General features: G+C 40.6%; 1 protein-coding gene across 1 annotated transcript; it reads right to left on the reverse strand.

Annotated features, from left to right (window-relative positions):
* Nucleotides 1–3,028: 3,028 nt before the first annotated feature.
* Nucleotides 3,029–21,360, reverse strand: LOC306986348 (C-type mannose receptor 2-like). The gene is made up of 5 exons (XM_079589501.1): nucleotides 21,337–21,360; nucleotides 21,188–21,226; nucleotides 14,285–14,677; nucleotides 12,844–13,200; nucleotides 3,029–7,914 (listed from the first exon to the last, which is right to left on the reverse strand). Exons 2-5 carry the CDS (start codon nucleotides 21,222–21,224, stop codon nucleotides 7,559–7,561), a joined length of 1,143 nt encoding a protein of 380 aa, XP_079445627.1. The 5' UTR covers nucleotides 21,225–21,226; nucleotides 21,337–21,360; the 3' UTR covers nucleotides 3,029–7,558.
* Between the last annotated feature and the right edge of the window lie 977 nt (nucleotides 21,361–22,337).

Genomic DNA, 22,337 nt, shown 5'->3' on the forward strand with positions numbered 1-22,337 from the left:
TCCCAGTTAGTCCACTCCAGCACAGTACACATGGACAGTTTTTTTTAAATTTGGCAGGTCATTCCTCCAGCAGGGTAGTCTGGCTATCACCAGACCAAGCTCAATCTTTTAAGATTGAACATTAGTCTGGGGAGTCTGCTCTGTATTTCTACTGCACACAAGGCGTGATCAACGGGCATAGTTCAAATTCAATTCAATTCAATTCAATTCAAGTTTATTTGTATAGCGCTTTTCACAATACACATTGTTTCAAAGCAGCTTTACAGAAAATGCATTTCAAAAATATACATACAAAAATACAGTTAGTTAATCATGAAATTTAGGGCATAACATATCGCCGGCGTTGGGTCGTCTCTTCACAGGCGTCGAGTCGTCTCATCACAGGCGTCGGGTCGTCTGAAGTCTCCATGAGAGGCTGGATACATAACTGGAGCTGACGAACTCTATTTGAGTTATCTCGGGACAGAGATGTACAATGACTGTACGCAATAGTCCTTCAACCAATCAGACGCAAAAACTCCAGTTTGTACAAAACAAAAGTGTTGGTTTGTAGCATTGATCAGCGGTTTGCAGAAGCAGCGATGGCATCGAGCGATTTTTGCAGGTTGTGCAAAAACAACCATGAAAGTGGTGGTATTTACACCCACTCGAGCGATTTGTTTGCTAAACTAAAGACGCCATAGGAGCATCGTCGAGAGGTTAAAAGGAATTTGATTCGTCGCTTCTCTATCGTCTCAGTGTTAAACCCGCCAATAGCGCGCCAGGTGCATAAGCCAGTTTGTGATTGGTTCTCGCAAATTTGGAAAGGAAGCAGGAGAGATACATGTACAGGTTTCCAGCCTGAGCTGCAGGGCGGACGATCGGGCGGGGTTTACCCAGTCTACCAGCAGGGAACAGTCCAGGTGAAGGTCTGTGAATGTGATTCTGTGTCTCTTTGGGATGATGCACCACAAGACGCTGTTCACCCGCAGAACACAAGCTTCTGGAGACACATCGGTCTGAAGTAGTGAGTTTAGGTATAGGAGAGCAGAGCCAGTGGTTGATCTGTATGAAAACATCAGGGACTTGAATCTGATGCGAGCGGCTGTTGGAAACCAGTGCAGGTTTATGAGGAGAGGAGTGAGTGTCTCTTCGGCTCGATAAACACACTCTAGCTGCAGCATCTGGATTAGTTGCAGAGGTTTGACAGATGCTGGAAGGAGAGAGCATTACAATAGTCCGGTCTGGAGAGAACAAGCGCTTGGACCAGGAGTTGTGTAGCTCTGATAGGAAGGGCCTGATCCTCATAATGTTGTACAAAGCAAATCTGCAGGACCGGGCAGTTCTAGCAATGTGTTCTGTGAAGTTCAACTGATTGTCAATCACAACTCAAGGGTTCCTGATGATGAACCTACAGCTTAATGAAGAAGTTGTGCTGAAGTGATTGGTCAGCCGAAAACAAAAGCAGTTCTGTCTTTGGGAGGTTTAGTTGAAGGTGGTAGTCCTTTATCCAGTTTTATTTATTTCCCTAGAAAACAAGACTTAATGAGCCCTATTTTATCGTCCTGAAACGCAAGTATCAAACGCGAAACGCAAGTAACTTTTTGATCTCGCAAATCTAAAATGTGTGTGTCTGAAGTCGCTTCATTACTCATAGGTGTGGTTTGGGCGTAACGTGAAATAAACCAATCAGAGCGTCCTCTCACATTCTCTTTAAGAGCCGGCGCGCTTGTTCCACGGCGGATTGCTATTATAACGGCGGATCGCTATTATAACGGCGGGTTTGCCGGCGCACGCCAGGAGCGGTTCACAGCCGAGGAGAGCGACGTTCTCGTCAGGGCCGTAAAACACAGAGAAGTGACATTGTATGAAGATGATGGAGAAACCACCCAAATTAGCTTCGGTTAAAACTGCTTCAGTTATTTTCTTACAGTCACTTACTATTTTGTGAAGCTCAACTATCTTTCTATCTTTTTTCTACACATCAGAACTATATTCTTTCGTTTTACTCAATGTGATAGTCATAGCTAGAAAATTTAATGTTCTTAGTCATTTCCTAGTATTCTACGTGTTTTGGAGAAAAACATTTTATAATGTGACCAATTATTTTGCCAACGTGGACCAATAATTATTGTCAACGTGCTTAGGAGAAAAGCATTTATTTTATATATAAATTAAATACCCCCCCCCCCCCCCCCCTACTTTCAATTATACATCATGTGGAAAAGCAGTGTATGAAAGTCATTTTACAGTATAATAGCAGCTCCTAGTGAAACCTCATGTTTGTTAAATGGGGCTTGGCAAACCATTTAATGTTGCATCTCTGCCACCTACTGGATGGAGAGTGAAGCGAACATCATCAGTCATCATAAAATCAATCATTTATTTATAAAGCACTGTATATAAAAACTGGACCAAACTGGACTGTTAATGCCCCGTTGCCCCAACAATAAAGTATAAAACAACCAAGATATAAATAGGATTGCACAAAACAAAAGGACATAGTTACAAATATTAAGTATTAAATATTAAGTAGTATGTGTTCTTTAATGACAGATTTGTAATTTCTAATATCTATATATATATATATATCACATTTTTCTGTACTTAATGCTTATCTTTCTTAATATCTAGAGATGAAATGAATAATTATAGCCATTTAACGTTACACAATAATTAAAAGCCATCTTTTTAAACATTTAATAGTCTTTAAATACACAACTTTTAATTTTAGTAAACTTAAAACAATCTTATAACCATTATATCTAGTCACATTTATAGCTTTTAGTGTGCTTCCTGCTAAACTGTGTTTTGTTGTTGTATTAAGCAATGACAGTAAAGTATCTGTTCTGCGCCTTTAATATAACACGGAGGCCCGGACAAATCTTTCTGAACATGAGAATGATATAAAATATTTGCCAACTGTTCATGATAAAAAAAATGAAACGACAGACATTATTTATCCAGGGATGCTAAATATACATTTTAATGTCATTTGCTGATTGTGTGTGGTGAGCATTAACATGTTTTCAGCATATCAGACATAAGATTGAATGCTTGTATTGTGCTTTCCTTCAGTAATTTCACTTGTCTACGAGCATTGTGTGCTGATTTTATGGTAGGCTATAGCTCAACTTTGCTTTTTTTCCATATGGGACAGTTTAATATCAGTAGAGTAAACATTCAACAAAATATGATTTGCTTTGAACACCATGAAAAGACATAAACAAGAATGTACATAAACACTTTCAGTCACTTTCACCTTCATTGTGAGCTCATTCAAGCTTTAGACGTTTCCAGACACATCTAGTCTTACGGGACGTCCTGATTCATTCTCCTCCCTCAGGTACCTGTACGTCATGTGTTTATCTCTGAAATCATGCATCTGTGCTACAAAACTCAAAGATCTTAAAGAACAATCAGTTTTGTATGTCAGTTGAAATGTTAGGCAGACAGTCAGACAAAAGACATCAAAGACAAATTCAATTTCTTCCAAAGATTTATTTTCTCAGAAAGAAATGAGTATGAATCACAAATCCACTACAGAAATCCAGCAAAGAAGAAAATCACTGACATTCAAAATGTATGTAAATACAGACTAGGGCTGTCATAAAAACGTCATAGGTTGTGAATGCAACCCGGTTCCCTGAGAAGGGGAATGGGACGCTGCGTGATGTTTTGGGGAACGCCCTCAGTGCTTTAGGAGGCGACTCGAACCTCCGCAGGGTGTGCTTCCTGAACACAGATGACTGAACCCTCGCCTCTCTGGACCTCACCAGCACCGCCTCAACAGAGGTAACGAAGAGTCCAGGGGCCGTATTCACAAATAATTTTATCTTACCACTAGGAGTACTCCTAAATCACACTAAAAGATTTTAGCTAGGAGTGTTCTTTTAAAAGTTATTCACAACGCCTTTCAGACCTACTCTTAGTAAGGAAAAATGACAACTCCTAAACTAAGAGTGAGTCTTCGTTGCTATGGATGACGTCAATTCTCATGCACGAGCTTCCTCGCAATGATCACGGTGATTGGTTGTTAGATGACAGGGCCATCATGCGAAACATAACACAGACGCACCAATCATGGAATTACGACATCTAAATATGTCTGTGTCCTACACAAAATAATAATAATAATGTCATCGAAATGCATATATAATGACATGTTTGTGCAGGCCCCAGTGAAGTGTAATTCTAAAAAGGCAGAGAGAGAGAGAGGGAGAGAGAGAGAGAGAGAGAGAGAGAGTAGCCTAATACCCTAATGAAAACCGCCACTTGACTAATAATTAAAAACGACACTTGCATTAACACTTGCTTGGTTAATTGACATCCTATTAGCCTAAATAGACTACTTAAAGCAAGGAAATGTTGCTCCTATTGAAGTAATGTAATAGTTGAATGACAGTGGATTATGAACTCGCCAAAACGGAAAAGAAATCCCAACTGGACGCAGGATCAGTTACTGCTGCTGGCCCAGTTGGTGCTGAAAAAAAAAATAATAATAAAAGGGAAATTCGCCACTGGGATACAACATCGAGAATTGTGAAGTTTGCATCGAACACAATCTGGGTATTGATTGAGTGGGTTTTCTTTCTATTCACAAACACATCCTCATCCTGACGTGGTGCAATTATTTTAATATGTGTTCCGTCGATAGCACCGACCACTCCGGGCACACTGGCAATATCCATAAAGCTGGCTTTGTTTCTTTGGAGTTGGCGAATGTCCAAAGGAAAACTTATGAACTGTCGAATAATATGGGGTCTACAGAGTGCATTGATGGTTTGGTGGATGGATCTGCTTACCGATGGCTGGGATATCGCTAGATCGTCGCCATTACACAATTGCATTTTCCCCGTTGCCAGGTAACGAAGTGTAATCAAACATTTCAATTCGGCACTGATTGGGTTGTTGCGATTAGTTGGCGCTGTTATTGCATGCCTCACAATATCCACAACAATCAGTATTCCCTCACGATTAAGGCGGTATCTTTGTAATAACTCCGTGCCATTGAGTGTCTCCAACACACTGTGTCGCGCGGCGATTTTAAGATCTTTAAGATCTGAGATTTAAGATAGGGCTAAAATGCTTCGTGAATTACTCTTAGTGAAAAAAATGAGGAGTCCTAAAGTTAGGAGTGACACGCCCATTATTTTTAGGAGTTGCTCCTAAATTCGCCAGTTAGGAGCTACTTTTAGCCTTAAAATTGTTTGATACGGCCCCAGAGCATCAAAGAGGAACATTTTCTCCTTCTCCTTGACTCCTGACAGATCTTGCCGCTGGATTCTCTCCATGACCACTATGGAATGACCGATGGCAGTGTTCGTCTGCTTGGTGGCCCAGAGAGCCTAATCTGTAGTGCGGCGCAGTTCAGCGACCGCCTCAGCAGACAATCCCTGCCCCATGTCCTAGACTTTGAGCGGGTCGGCTTGGTATCAACATCAGCCTGACCCGCTGCCGTCTTTGCCCACTCGTGGCAGTCTGGCATGAGGACTCAATGAGGACACTTGCTCTCAGCCAGCGTCTCTTTTACAGGGGCATCTTCACCTACTTCTGCGCACGTAATCCCTCCACAATCAAATAATTTGAATGCTGAAAGGGAAGAATGCGCATCAAGTATGGGTTCTTCCAGGACCTCACCTCCTCAGTGTGAAGGTCCGGAAGAAACTGAAGGCTCACAGGGAAGGGGTGATCCCGACCCGCCAGGAATCGCTCGTCCGGTGGACTGCCAGCGACTTTCCGCTTCTCTTAAGTCCAATTTAACCTGGCTGTGGCGTGGGCCATTGCATCAAGCAGCTCCCCGTATGCAGGGCTGACAGAAGGAGTGGACACAGTAATTGCATCATTTTCTACACCAACTACATCTAGCTCCTCAGAGATAGATGCTCTCTGCTGGATCAGAAGAACCTGCAGAGCCGCTAATCACCTGAACTGGCAAGAGGAGCCTGGAAAAGCAACCCCCGCCCCGTGACGTCATTGACTGCCGTATGCCAATGAATATGTGGTGAGTTTACACATGCTTCAGACACCGGTCACACTGTACCTCGTAGTGTCGACACCGATACACAGCATGTTTTCATGCTGGATTTATTCATTTCAAAATACGTTAAATATTAAAGAATGGATTAAGTAAAAGTATGAATAGTGTATATATATTTCTCTATGCGCTCCTCTCTAGAGTTATTTTTCTAGCTGTCTATCGAGTTTATGATCATTGAATGGTTTTTCTGAGGTAAACGTGACGTTAAAGCTGTTTTATTGACGTCTTTCCAAAGTTGAAACGCTGATTGATGGATTACATGAGACATGATTGATTTCAGTAATTTTTTCTGAATCTTTCAACATTCCCTCTGATGTTCATTCATGTTTATTTGCTGCTGTAACTAGTAGTAAAGAGGAAGAGATGATCGGTTCTACAGCGATCTGTCACACACATTAAAGAGTGCCAAAATGACATTTATTTTTTGTATTATATATTTCATGATTAAGATGACAAACTTTAAAAGTTGGAACTTTTTTCAACAAACTTTTTATATTAAAAGTAACAAAGCATATTGTGATTATTGGATGTGAAGCGCTACTAATCATTTTTAGTGAAGTTTTGTTCACGCATCAACTGAAAACAGCACAGATCGGGGATTTATGAATCGATATTGATTCATCAAAATGAGAAAAATCAAGAAATTCATGTTTTCAACCCAGCCCTAATACAGACAGTTATTTGGGTAATTATATACCCCACATTAATGGGTACATGGAAGGCAAGTACAGCAGCATCAAAAGGTATTAAAACACTTGAAAATATCTGAATTTCGTTGCATTAGATTTTTATTTTTTATTTATTTAACCCTTATTTAACCAGGGAAATCCTTTGAGAACAAGTCTCTTTTGCGAAGGAGCCCTGGCCAAGAAAGCCGCAATAAAAGTTCCACATAAAATATAACAAATACAATGAACATACAAGACATAATACATTAATAGTACACTGAATCAACCAAAAAAAAAAAAAAAAAAGACATCCCATTGTCACCATAGACTTATCCTAATTTGGGAAGCAGGGACAGGTGCCCATTGTGCCAGCTTCCCGGTACTTTACTAGATGAAATAAAATATCAAATCAAGTGTCATCTGTGCTCAAATGATGCTAGAGCTTTTCTCATGTCATTTTTAATTATTTCTTAAGTGTCCAAATACTTTTTGATGCCACTGTATACATTTGTAGATCACAATTTTTATTTATCTTTTCCCGAAAGACATCCTAAGATTTTCAATGACCACAGAGAGTTAGGATCTCGGTTTAACGTCTCTTTTGAAGGACAGGTTTATTTTGAAGGATTTATTCATTGATTATTAATTTAAGTAAGGGGAAATCACATGCAATGTTATGGTAAGTACTAGATAATATGAACTAAACAAAACAAAAAAAAACACAAAGTAAAATGAAAGAAAACCCAGTAAATGTTTGTATCCATCACCACATGAATTGATCTCAGAAAAGTGAAGGGTAAATAGACTTTAAATTGAGATAATTTGACTCCAAAGGGCTTGATTGAATCCTCATAAACCGTTGCTCTCACTCTCACTTGGTGCAGATGAAGTTGTTTGTCTCAGTTTCAGGAAGGCTGATCCAGCGCTGGTTGCTGGTCTGAATGGCTCCGGATCTCACTGTCGTAAAGCAGTTCTCCTCCCTGGTGCCGTGACCCTGATCCCAGTGCTCATAGCACAGGGTCTGACCGTTGACCCAGAACCAGAGGTCGAGCACGCAGGAGTGACGGAGACCCAGCCACACGTGAGCGCTGGAGGCCATCAAGGTCACGTTCTCCACCCGAAGCTGGATCTCCTGCGAGTCCACCGACACCAGGTCCATCTCTTTATCTCTGCAGTATTTCAGAGCTCCTGTCCACGTCAGATTCTCTTTGACCAGAACCAGTTTATCTGGAGCACAAACAGATCAAGAAACAACAACGGTCACTATTAACTAACTATTCACTACGACTTTTGCTTCAATAAACTCCTAATTACTGCTCATTAATAGTTAGTAAAGGTTAAGTTTAGGAATTGGGTGGATTAAGAGATTCAGAGTATGATCATGCAGAATAGGGCATTAATATGTGCTTATAAACAGTCAATATCCTGGTAATATGCATGCTAATAAGCAGCTAGTTAATAGTGAGAATTGGACCCTAAACTAAAGTGTTACCACAAAAACATTAAACACTTATTTAAACATAAGTGTGACCGGGTTCTTTGCATGCGTCCGGCAGATTGACCGTGACGATTGCTGACACTAATGATGAAGATGGCGCCAGCGTGTGCGGCCAGCCGTCTTTCACTGACAAACTTGTTTTTACTTATTTTGTTTTGTTCATTGTTTATACAACATATTGACTCTCTGCTGGTATATGATCGCCAAACGCTGTTTGATCTTCGACTCTCTGTGGGATCATTGATCAAATATGATCAGAGTGGACACAAAACCTTTCTACCTCCCTTGTTGTCAGAGATACCTGCTCACCTCCTGTACAATCTGCCGTCTCGGCCCCGGAAAAGTCGCTTCAAACGGAGGGGGAAGCGCAGCGGTCAGCTGGTTAAGCTTAAAGCACACCTGGTCAGACTGGGTCGGACTTTTCGCGGCTCCCCGGCGGAATGCGGATTAAGTTATCATCGCAACGTTTCCCTTCGAGTTTTGGACTCCGTGGATACCTGGCTGGTACCTGTTGTCGGCGCGGACATGGTCGCTTGGCTTCCCCGCCGTGGTTCTTCTCGGCCCCATGGAGGTGGCGTCAACCATGAAAATCTTTGGCCGCTGGGTCGGACTCGGGTGCCTCAGACGGCCAGTCCAGTGACTCAGGCTGCTCCTGCCAGAGCTGCTTTGGTTAATGCAAGATCGTTGGCGAATAAGACCTTCATTTTAAATGACTTCTTCACCCGTCATGAGTTGGATTTTTTATTCGTGACTGAAACCTGGCTGAATGTGGGTGAGTCGAGCGCTTTTTCTGAACTTTTACCGACTGGCTGCTCCTATTTTAATTCTCCGAGGACTACAGGTCGAGGAGGTGGCCTTGCTACTATCTTCAAAAACGAACACAACTGCAGACAACTGCTGCCTGTCTCCTTCTCAAGTTTTGAACTGACAATGTTTGAATTGAGTCAGGCTCAAACGATACTATGTGCAGTTATATATCGACCTCCTAAGTATAACAAAGATTTCATTAGCGACTTTTCTGATTTCCTGTCTGAAATTGTGCCGAAATATGATCGGATTTTAATGGTAGGCGATTTAAATATTCATGTGTGTTGTCCTTCAAAGCCGTTGGCAAAAGACTTTTTAAATCTTATTGATGCTTTTAACTTTACACAGTTTGTTTTTGGACCTACACAGGTCCATGGCCATATATTAGACCTTGTTTTGTCATACGGTGTACCTATTTGCAATGTGGACGTATTGGAAGCTGTCTTCTCTGATCACGCGCCTGTGTTATTTGATGTTCCTCTTCCATATCGAACCGCTAAGCAATATGTTCCACCTCGTATGTGCAGGATGATAAAACCTACCACTGCTGCTAAATTCTCTGGTGCTTTCATTATAGCTAGAGAGGATATGGAGTCCTCTGCTCTTAATAATACAGCTGAGTTAACCTCTTCTTTTTTATCTACTTGTTCCAATATTCTTGACACCATTGCTCCATTTAAATCTATGTTGTCAAAACCTAAATCTGACCCTTGGATAAATGCTTCTACTCGGGCTGCTAGACAAGAGTGTAGAAAGGCTGAGCGTAAGTGGAAAAAAGATAATTTGCAAGTCTCCTATGAGATGCTTAGGGAAAGTTTACACAGCTATCAGAGAACTGTTAAAGCTGAGAAGACTAAGTACCTCTCAGATATTATTTCAAATAATTGCCACAAACCTCATGTTCTTTTTAAAACAATTAACTCTGTTCTAAATACTCCTCAAACTGGCTATAATGTAGCATCGTCTGAGGCCTGTGGAAATTTCCTTTATTATTTTGTTGATAAGGTGGCCTCAATTAGAGCAATCATCTCGCGTCCTGTATTTGACCCCTCCATATCTATACAGTGTGCAGCTGTTTTTTCCCGATTCGAACCTGTATCTATTACTACTCTTACAAGGATTGTTGCACAGTTAAAACCTACATTTTGTCCTTCGGATATTATCTCACCTCGTCTTTTTAAAGAGGTGTGGGACTCTATTGGATCTAGCATCCAAGAAATTATTAACAGCAGCCTTGTTTCAGGTTTTGTACCAGTTTATTTTAAACAGGCAGTGGTGCAGCCACTTATTAAAAAAACGAATCTGGAAACATCAGTACTATCAAATTATCGCCCTATCTCTAAACTTCCTTTTGTCTCGAAGATTTTAGAGAAGGCAGTCCTTATTCAGTTACAGTCCTTTTTAGATACACATAGTGTTCTTGAAGTGTTCCAATCGGGGTTTAAGACATGTCATAGTACTGAATCTGCACTTTTGAGAGTTTTTAATGATCTTTTAATTTCGACTGACAATGGAGATTGTGCAATTCTTATGCTTTTGGACCTCACAGCAGCATTCGACACAGTCGATCACAGCATCCTTATTTCTCGCCTTGAACATGACGTAGGGATAAGGGGCACTGCGCTAGAATGGTTTCGGTCATACTTGTCAGAAAGAGATTTTAGAGTCAGTTTTGGTGGTTTTACTTTACATTCTGTGCCTCTCACATGTGGAGTTCCCCAGGGTTCGATTCTCGGGCCGATTCTTTTTTCACTCTATCTGCTCCCCCTTGGATCCATATTAAAAAGACACAATATCAGCTTCCATCTCTATGCAGATGATTTGCAAATCTACCTGCCCATCAAAAGAAATGATGCCACTTTTTTAATAAGGTTAGTTGACTGTTTTAATGATATAAAAACCTGGATGGCCCTAAATTTTTTAAACTTTAACGAGAATAAAACTGAAGTCATGATTCTTAGACCCAGTGGCACATTTGATGTATCCAAAATAGATCTGGCCACTTTTCAACCTTATGTAAGGTCGATTGTAACAAACTTAGGAGTGAAAATGGATTATGATTTTAAAATGGAGAAGCAGATAAATTCTGTGGTGAAAGCCAGTTTCTTTCAACTTAGGCTACTTACAAAAATTAAGCCACTCTTATCCTTCACAGACTTCGAAAGGGTTATACATGCGCTTATCACAACTCGCCTTGATTATTGCAATGCTCTGTATGTAGGTGCCAGCCAGGCCTCCCTATCTCGTCTTCAATTAGTTCAAAATGCTGCCGCTCGCCTCCTCACTGGAACTCGTAAGCGCGAACATATCACCCCTATTTTAGCTTCTCTTCACTGGCTGCCTGTTAGTTCTAGAATCGTTTTTAAGATTTTGTTGTTTGTTTTTAAAGCTCTTCATGGACTTGCTCCTGTTTATATTACTGAGCTGTTAAAGCCACATGCTCCGTCAAGGTCCTTGAGGTCCGCAAACCAGTTTCTCCTTGTTGTTCCTAAAACACGGCTAAAGAGCAGAGGGGATCGAGCTTTTTCAGTTGCAGCACCTAAACTGTGGAATGCATTGCCTCTTCATATCAGACTGGCCCCCAGCCTCGCAGTTTTTAAAGCGCAACTTAAAACTCATCTTTATTCCTTAGCTTTTAATCCAGCATGATAGGCGTTGAAATTGTCTGTTGTAGTTTATCTATTTACCGTTTAAATGTCAATGTACAGCACTTTGGTCAACTTGCTTGTTTTTAAATGTGCTTTATAAATAAAGTTTGTATTGTATTGTATTGTAAACGACAATCCTCCTAAAAAAAAATGTATTCTGTCATCATTTACTCGCACTCGTGTCGTTCCAAACCCATAAGACTTTCCTTACTCTTCGAAATGCAATTTTAAATATTTTAATGAAACCTGAGATATTTCTGTCTCTCCATTGGAAATTCAGGAAAAAACTTAAATGATCCAGAACGGTCATTAAGGCGTCATGAAATTAATTAATCCATAATATGAATCGAGCGGTTTAATCCAGATTCAGTTTAGGCTTTTATTTAAATGTAAAAATTATTGACCCAAGTAGAGCACATCACATTTAGTAAACTCTAACGCTTGTGTGCGTCACACGCTAGAACAAACCTGATTGGTTCTTTTGCATCATGTGATGCATGTTGGAGCTTCTGTATTTAGCAGATGTGGATATGTATGTGTGTTTATATGAACTGTTCATCATATAAAGAGATCTTATCTCTTCACACTTCACTCGATTCATATGGATTTGTTTTTCAACGCAGTTTTGGATCTGGAAGTTTTGGTTACTTTTATTGGAGGAACAGAAACATCTCAGGTTTCATTAAAAAAAATCTTAATTTGTGTTTACACGACAACGATATGCTTAAAACGTAGAAGTTTTTTCTTTGAGTTTTCCGAGTACAGACGACACCATTATCAAAACAATCTCCATTCACACAGATCTGCGAAAATGACTAAAAACGCTGTATTCTGCTGCCAGGCCACTAGATGGCGATGAAACACTATAGACTGAAAACACGTAGTACGCATGTGCACAACGTCATCGTCGTCAGAGATTCACGTTTACACGGATACCGTTTTCAGGCACCCAAAATGCTGTTTTCGTGTAAATGAACGGCCAAAGTGCATAAAAAGTTTTCTGTTTTTAGTTGAAAATGGTGCCGTGTAAACAGCCCCTAATTTTGTGGGAAATATCCACTATAATTAATAACCCAGTCAGAAAGGTGTGATGAGTGTTGGATTAAAGTTGTAGTGCACTCATTCTATGATTGGAGTTTCTGTTGTTTCACATGTAGAGTTGCATTTGTTCAGATGATTGTGTGTGTGACAGCGTCTACTTACCGTCATCATAACACACAAAGGGAAAAGGACCTGAACAAGGATCATCCACCCATTGTCCTTGGTAGTTCTTGATATCAATCGCGGTGCAGATATCATCTCTTTTAGAGTCGCTGTTGGGTTCATGAAGTAGCCAGTGTGTGAATGTGGAGGTGCTGTTATCTGACCAAACCCAGAGTCGGTACAGACCGATCCAGAATTGATCAGGTGAAATTGGGTTGTGTTGTACAATGTTTTGAATCTTATCATTCTCACTCTCATTCCTCACACTGGCCAGATCTGTGTGATACTGTCTACAATAACTCTGAGCTTCAGTCCAAGTCTTTGTCACATTTACAGGGATGAATCTGCTACTGCTGGCTTTAAAAGAGAAAGACATTTGTCTAATATTGTGAAATATCAGAGAAATGTGATACTTCAAAACAAGAAAATATTTAACGACAAATAAACAAAAACATAAGGACAAACAGACAAATTCACTAATGCAATTGTGGTTCATCGTTCAAAACTAAAAGTGTTTTTATTATAATTGTACATAAAAACACTCAATATGGTCTTTTAGCTAGGGCTGTCAACTTTAGTCATTTAGTCGACTAATCGGTCGATGCCGTCTTGGTCGACTGACATTCTCATTGGTCGACCAGTTGCATAATTTTTTTTTTTTTTTACCAATAAAGAAATTTTCATTGATTTACTCCTTGATATTTATTCCTTTATAAGCATTTATATATTACTGTATTCTAAATATAATTAGCATATGTTTTATCCCCAACTTTAAATGGAAAAATAGTCTACTGAAAAATCAATAATTATATTTTAATAATTATATTAAATATATAGCTCACTGATGCCTGCAAAAAGTTTCTCCCGGAATCTAGAGCGAGCGCGCCCGCGAGACAGAGACTGTGCTCCAAACCGCGTAGCGCGTGCATGACAGAGGGAGAGAGAAAGAGACCGCGCGCGTGTGTGCCTCATGATGAAGTACATGTAAGACAAACTCTACATTATACCGCTTATTACATGACTACCTACCAAATAAATAAATAATTTGACACTAAAAATTGATTTTAAAAGGAGTTTATGGATTTAAAAACGATTTATATTGCTTCCGCTAAAGAAAATAGTCCGTCTCACTTCTCGTACTCAAGTAGAAGTACAGATACTTGGGGCGTCTCAGTATATTTTCCTGCTTTTTTAATTTTCAAAGAATTGTATTATTATTATATGTTTTTATGTATTATTGATGTTTTTCGTTTTTGTTTTATAAATGCTCTGACAATTGTTTAATATGAACAAATGTTCAATCAAAATGCAAAACATCGCGTTTTTTAGTCGACTGATCGTTGCTCAGGACAGGACTTTGGTCGACTAAGCATTTCTTTGGTTGACTACAGCCCTACTTTTAGCACATGTGTGTGTGTTGTGATCTTACAGCTGAACTCACCATTATAGCAGAGGAATTGCTTTCCAGTATTACATTTTACATCATGCCATTGTCCATCAAACTTATTCATAAAAACACAGTCTCCATCTCCTTGTGGTTGTTCTGGTGAAGTCTTTGACCAGTTCCTGTACTGAGACTCGTTTGTTGTGTAGAACGTGGGGTCGTTCAGAGACCATATCCATGTGTTCGTGTTCCTCAGCCCAATCCAGACATGGTCAGCTTCAGGCTTCACTCTCTTTATGACCCGCTCGGTGTCGTTCTGATCTTGTGTGTCGGTGATTGTGGCCAGATCTGTGTATTTCTCTCTGCAGTGTTTCTGAGCTTCGGTCCAGTTCATTTTCTGATTCACAAAGTGATACTGACGCAGAGCGCCTGCAGACACACTGACCACGGCTGAGGAGAGACACATTCACACATATCTCAAACTCACATCTCACCTTCTGATCGATGACACACATTATCTTTAGCATTACGGCCCAATATTTGCACCTATAATTGATTCCTGGGACACTTTTTACATTCATAAGTGCAGCTTTTTTCTAACCATGTTAAATATAAGCATAATCTTTTATGTCAAATTCTTGAATTTAAATGTATACATTTGTTTAATAAAATATTTAAATAATTAGTTTAATTAGAATAATAAGACATAATTGGGCTGTTGCCAATCAAATGAAAAAATTCCAACAAAATCCATATCTTCGCACTACAGAAGCTGCATCTGAAGTGGCCTTCAGATTTATTCACAGACTTTAATGAAACTGAGAGGTGAATGAATACATTGACACTGCAATTACAATCGCATAAATAATGTTATGAGATATAAAATTTTGCATGTAGAAATATGAAACTAAAGCTGCCAGTAAGTGGCAGAAAGTCTTGAATTGAATTGATGGAATTGAATTTCTTTATTGTCATTGTACACAAGATACAACAGCTTCTGCATAAGGTGCATGGTACATTAAAAAATAAATAAAATAATAAAAGTATACATAATACAAAGTAATACACAATTAAAATATTTAAACTAAGACAAAGAATAAGTCAGTGCGTCCAAGTGTTCAGGGCATATGCGTGTTCAATGTAATTATTGCTCTGGGGAAAAAGCTGTCCTTGAGTCTAATTGTCCTTGACTTAAAACATCTGTAGCGCCTACCAGATGGCAGCAGTTTAAACAATGTTCTTTTTCAATGTTCTGGGCTCTGCTGAGGCAGCGGGAGTTGTAAAGGTCCTTTAGGGAGGGAAGAGGGCAGCCAATAATCCTCTGCGCGGTGTATATGATCCGCTGTATTCCCTTTCTACATTTACATTTACATTTATGCATTTTGGCAGACGCTTTTATCCAAAGCCACTTACATTGCATTCAAGGTACACATTTTACATTTTGTCAGCTCTTGCTTTCCCTGGGAATCGAACCCATGACCTTGGCGTTGCTAGCGCCAACGCTCTACTGTTTGAGCTACAGGAAAGCCTTTCTCTCTGCCTCAGTACAGCTGAGATACAGTATGTCAGCAGGCTCTCCACTGCAGAGCGATAGAAAGTCTCCAGCAGCTTCTCCTTTAGGTTGTTCTTCTTTAACACTCTCAAGAAATGAAGGCGCTGCTGTGCCTTCTTGATGATTGCTGTGGTGTTGGCTGACCATTTGAGGTCTGCTGAGATGGTTGTGCCAAGGAATTTGAATGTTTAGACCCTCTCTACGCAGTCTCCATTGATGTAGAGGGCAGCGGGGACTGCCCTGTGCCTTCTAAAGTCGAGGATGATTTCTTTTGTTTTGGTGGTATTTAGTGTCAGGTTATTGGCTAAACACCACTCTGACAATCTCAGGATTTCATTTCTATAGGCAGCCTCATCCCCCTTTGAGATTAGACCCACCACTGTAGTATCATCTGCGAATTTGATGATGTTGTTCTGGTGATGGACTGGGCGACAGTCATGCGTATAGAGAGAGTACAGAATTGGGCTCAGCACGCATCCTTGAGGGGAGCCAGTGCTGAGCATGCGGGTGGAAGAGAAATGGGGACCCATTTTAACAGTCTGAGGGCGATCCGTCAGGAAGTTCCTGATCCAATTACAGGTGAGTAAAGGAAAGCCCAGATCTGTGAGTTTGCTGTAGAGGATGTCCGGTATGATGGTATTGAAGGCTGCGCTATAATCAATAAAAAGCATCCTCACATAGCTCTCCTGATGTTCCAGATGGCACAGCGCATCGTGGAGAGCTATGGCTATTGCATCCTCAGTTGATCTGTTTGCTCTATAAGCAAACTGATGTTCGTCGAAGGTGGAAGGGAGGCAGGTTTTCAGATGGTGCAACACCAGCCTCTCAAAGCACTTCGTAATGATCGGTGTAAGGGCGATAGAGCGATAGTCATTGAGGCTATCCGTGGCTGATTTCTTTGGTATGGGGATAATTGTGGAGGATTTCAAGCAGGATGGAATTGAAGCTTGTGTCAGAGAGAGGTTGAAAAGGTTTGTGAAAACTCCTGAGAGCTGATTAGCACATCCCTTGAGCACCTTTCCTGGGATGCCATCAGGGCCAGAAGCTTTCCGTGTGTTCACTGTTCTAAGCACCCGCCTCACTTGTTAGGTGCTGGAATCCCTGCCATACCTGTCGTGGTTTGCCGTTTGTGAAATTATCTTCTACCTTATTTTTGTAGTTCCTCTTTGTATCCTTAATTCCTCTCTTCAGGTTGGCTCTAGCAGCACTGTAAAGAGCTCTATCACCTGACCTGAAAGCAGCTTTCCGGTCTTTAAGGAGTTTGTAGACTTGGCTGGTCATCCAAGGCTTCTGATTTGGAAAGACCCGGATGATTTTATTCACTGTGACGTTGTCCATGCAGTACTTGATGTAGACCAGTACCGCCTCAGTGTGAACAGCCAGGTCGTGATGTTTAAAGACTTCCCAGTCAGTATGTGTAAAGCAGTCCTGTAGCTGAGAGAGTGCATTTTCAGGCCATGTAGAAACAGTCTTTATGAGTGGTGTTTCCCGTCTTCTGAGGGAGATGTATGCTGGAGTAAGAAGCAGAGAGAGGTGGTCTGATTGGCCTAGGTGAGGTAGAGGGATAGCTCTATATGCATGTTTAATGTTGGTGTACACACGGTCCAGTGTGTTTTCCCCTCTGGTCGGACATTTAACATGTTGGAAGAAATGTGGAAGTACTGTTTTCAAATCTGCCTGATTAAAATCTCCAGCTATAATGTGTACTCTGTTGGAACGAGCACATAGCTGTTTATTTATGGCATCTAGCAAGAGAGCGAGAGCTGTACTAACATTGGCGTCGGGTGGTATGTAAACAGTGGTGACAATCACTACTGTTAGCTCTCGCGGTAAAAAGAACGGTCGGCATTTAACAGTCATGAATTCCAGCTGCAGAGAACAGTGGTTGTCTAGAATTATACTATTATTTGACCAGTCATTGTGCACAAATATACACACACCACCCCCTTTGCTCTTACCAGAGTCGTTGTTTCTGTCCCAGCGATGTAAAGTGTGACCCGCCAGCTGCACTGCGGCGTCGGGGATCCTTGGGTGCATAAACCGGATCTCGGATACTATCATAATACAGCAATCGCGGATGTAGTGGTTCCCGGCGATGTAAAGCTCTAGTTCGTCTATTTTGGGAGCTATGGATCTTGCATTTGTGAGAAACGTACTTGGTAGAGAAGGCTTATGTGGTTGTTTTCTGAGTCTCGCAAGAAGGCCGGCCCGGCAGCCCCGCTTTTGTTTTCTTTCCCGACGCCGTCTGCGTCGTCTGCCAGTACCGACAACAATCCACAGAGATCCCGGTGGTCTGGTGATATCCTTCAGGATATTGTGTGTGCGATAAAAGTCAGGTGTGACTGTAATCTTGTGTTGAAATCCGATGTCTAATAAGTTCTGACGGCTGTAATTATGCTTCACCGAAGCAACAAACAAAAAACACACGAGAAACAAACAAAAATGCACCAAAAGCGAGAGCTTTTCTATCAAAATCTTTAAAAAAATGAGCAGTAGTCTCTGGTCTCAATCGCTGGGGGCGTGTCCGCTGGCTGCGCTGAAACTTAGGCCCTGTCCCAATATCCGCACTTCCGCCCTTGTGCCCCTCAATGCGCGTTCCTGCTAAGTGGTGCAAGACCGTAGGGTGTCCCGATCCTCTAATGGTGTTCTCCAGGGGTGATCATCAGCGTACTTAATGCACCCCTTTCACAAGTGCGCCTCAGACCTCACTTTGCTATGGGCTATTACCCAGAATCCTTGAAGTGTCGTGACGTTTTGAACAGCTAATCAATGGGGGAGCAAAACGGTTGCTATGGTCGGACGCCGGGAAGCCGGCAAGAGGTCAAACAAATGGAGAAGAAATTTATTTATTTTTAAGTGAAAACAGTTTTTTATCAGAATATGAGCGATAAATAACATAATACATGATGATACAATGTTTTCACTTTCTTTTGTCAGGGTCCGACGAGCTGACTTTCAATTTTATAAAGTTCAGGGCAGAGATAAAGCCCCCCGAATGCGAAAAGCGCAAATATCTCGGATTAAAAACTCAACGTATTCGGTGACCACTGAGATCTTTGGAACCATCTAGTCGAACTGAAAAGAACGATACAAGTTTCATGATTTTTGGTGCTGTTTTCGCGGAGATATTAGCCGAAAACCACCGGGCGCGTCAAAATGGCCGTCGGTGACATCACAATCTCAGAAGAAAATTGCTCGTATCTTCTCCTGCGGTTCCTAATTCTTCTGGTAAGAAACTGGTGGTGAGTTGTGATCAACTTTAGCAGGAATACTGCGAATACCGCAACTGCGGCCAGCGCCATGTTTGCTCACCTGATCACAACTGAAGTGACGTAGATAGTGACGTGTGCAAAACTGTCCCAATTCTTCTCTTCACAGCTTTGGGCCCTTGCGCACTTACTCCGCTAAGTGCACTTTCAACAAGTGTCCACTTCGAGGAAGACCTTAGGGCGTAGTGTGGATATTGGGACAGGGCCTTGCACTCATTGGTGGGCACGCACTGCCGATGATGGCACAGTTGTCGGCGCGACTGGAGGATGAAGGCCGAGGCGGGAGACAGTCGGTTCGGCCCCAGTAACAGCGGATTATCAGTTTTGCCCCGATGAGTTTTTGACATCATCATATAATTGAGTTATATTACAATATCATACAAGCAAGATTGTTGTTTCCCCCAAATTTCAGTATTACCCGGGTAACCCAGGCTACCAGTAAACGAATAAGGATGTGAGTTAAGGGTTAAAAAAGAAGAGCTGAGAAGAGGAAAGAGAAATAAGCATTTTTGAATGACTGGAGAATCACCCAATCACTGATTGTGCTGCAGTGACAGACACTTCAATGAGCCAATGGCAGCAGCGCATTCAGGTCGCGCCGGCGCCTCTGTCAGTGTGAGCAGCAGATGAGAGAGAGCGAGAGCGCAGCTGTGCGGAGTGATTCAGAGTGAAAAGAGGCCGAACATAACAACAAGTATAGATATTTGAGTGAATATGATAACTTTGAGAAGCTGTCCTCACAGATTTTGAACAACTCACTTTATCAGTTAGTGTTTCCGTCCGCCGGCATTTTGTCAGTCAAAAGTAGTCGATCTCCGAATGCAGCGTAATGAACTGACTCCATATGAGGAAATGTCATGAACTTGTAATTCCAATGAAAGGCATGATAACTTAGACACTTATCTCATAGCAATTTATATGGAAACAAGCTTTAGGAGCTTTCCATCTTTACTCTCCTAATGTTACGTTGCATTCTGAGATCGACTACTTTTGACTGACAGAATTCCAGCCACCGGAAACACTAACTGATGAAGTGAGTCATACAAAACCTTTCTTTTTAGTAAACTTTGTGTACACAAACAATGTAGTCAATGCTGGAGTTCATGTGTAGAGCTCCGGGTGACACTTCCAGCACAGTTCCAGCACATGTTGTGTCGAGCCGCATTAGTGTTTTAAAAACAACATTTTGATGCTATCATAGTAGCGCCCAGTGCACTCCCATTCAAAAGGCATTTTGACCGAAAAACAAAAATACGGTCAAACTTAAAAATGGAGTTTCCATTCTAATGATGCTTTTACAATAATGTTTGACTCGGGTAGATTAACAAAAATAGCCTAGAATCAATTTTGGCAACAGTTACCCTTGGAAATCAATTTAAGGTGGAAAATGTTGCCCCTTAATAAAAAAGTACATCTTTGTCACTGCTGTGAACTGACCACCGTAGGGAATATGAATAATATGAATGTGTTTATGAGTCATCTGTCCATAACAGGACAAAACCAGCCACAATACCAGCACAAAAACATATGCAAAAATCATCTCATTATTCTTTGAAGATTTTTGTTGTTGTGAATATTGCACTCCCCTAATGTACAGTATTATTTTTTTATTTCTTCAGGTCTTAAAAAAACCTTTAAAAGACTTAAATTTGACTTTAAAAAATGTGTAGCGGCCCTGGATGCACAAATGTGGATTTGTTTTGAACTATGTTCATTGGTGAAATATCAACAGAACGGTTATATTAACTGTTGCTTTATTGAACTGTTGAATAAAATCAATATCACATTTGCAATCGTTACAATGTTCTGTTTTGCTCGTGTGATGTTGCTCACTATAAATATTTAAAACAATGTGGTTTTTGATCACGATTGTCTTCATGAGCTTCGATCGGGTCACTCGCCGAAATATTTTTTCACAGTAATTTTCAGTCGCAAATGTTCTGTGTGCAAAATGACTGTGGTGTGCGGGTGGTTTATTACTGGTTTAAGTAAAGTTGTGCGTCTGATCTCCTCAATAACATGATCTGAGGAATCATTGTCTGAAGCACAAACTGTCTCACTCACCTTGAACACTTCCAGCACAGCACTAACACTACGAGCTCTAGAACTAGTGAAGCTCTGCATTACACACTCACTCACCTGTGAGCAGAAGAGACGTCAGTGCGATTCGCTCCATTCCTGAGGGAAACACACAAAACAGTCGCAATAAACACGCTTCATTTCTTCCAATTGCTAAATCAATCCTCTTATAATCAGTGTAAAGTTAAAACTGTCTTAAACTCTCTTACCCGTGGAGGTTGTGATGTCTGTGTGTGTGTGTGTGTTTCTCTGTGAGCACACACTGATATCATGATCATCTCTCCTTCTGCTCCTCCCAGCTTTACTCCCTTCTGTGGGTTATTTGTATATTTTCCTTGTTTTGGGTTGTTCTCTCTTTTGCTTCCTTAACTTGTTCTCTTTTGAACTAATGGAAAGAAAACTTCCAGAATACACATTATATAAAATACACTTTATTTATTTGTGCATGTAGATTTCAAATACAATCCATATCTTTAAAGGCCATGAATTTTTTCTCCACTTCTGAGAAGTCTGAGCTGAGGTATGAAAGAGCACAAGTATATTTTTGGGAGAGATGTTATAATGAATACTGATATTAATATCATACTCCTGGCATGATTATCAACATGTGTATCAGTGTCATATTTTACATTTTTGTCCATTTTTGGATGCAGACAATAATGTCTCATTGTATCAGTTCTTCAGGACAGAATTTGAATGTGTTGATCCTAAAGATGGCCGTGATGCGGGAAAAACACAATCTTACCAGGAAACCAGGACCGGGTGTCAAATAATATGCAAAATCATGTGAATGTGAGTGTTGTGTTTCTTTGATACAGATGATTTTTTTTCTGTCTAAAACGCAAAACAGGGTTGCTGTTGTTGTTGTTATAACCCATAAAGAACACATTGTTTCTTTAAATAAAATGTTAAAAATATTTCAACTTATTTTATTTCAGCTAGTTGCCAAAGTAACATTTCTGATTTCAAAAACACAACAAAATGACTAAAACTTTAACTAAAATGAAAATAAAAACTATTTCAAAATATTGATAAAAACTGTAATAGTATTTTAATGAAATAACACTGTTTCTTTAACTTGTCAGTGATCGTGGTAAAAAGCGGGATTAACCACGATTCGGGCGGTTGTTTTCCACCACGTCACCCATTAAAATCATGTAGGGTTATTTATTTATTTATTTCAGGTTTATTTAACAGGGACAATACACAC

Source organism: Phoxinus phoxinus (genome assembly GCF_949152265.1).
Source record: "Phoxinus phoxinus genome assembly, chromosome: 18".
Classification (NCBI taxonomy): domain Eukaryota; kingdom Metazoa; phylum Chordata; class Actinopteri; order Cypriniformes; family Leuciscidae; genus Phoxinus; species Phoxinus phoxinus.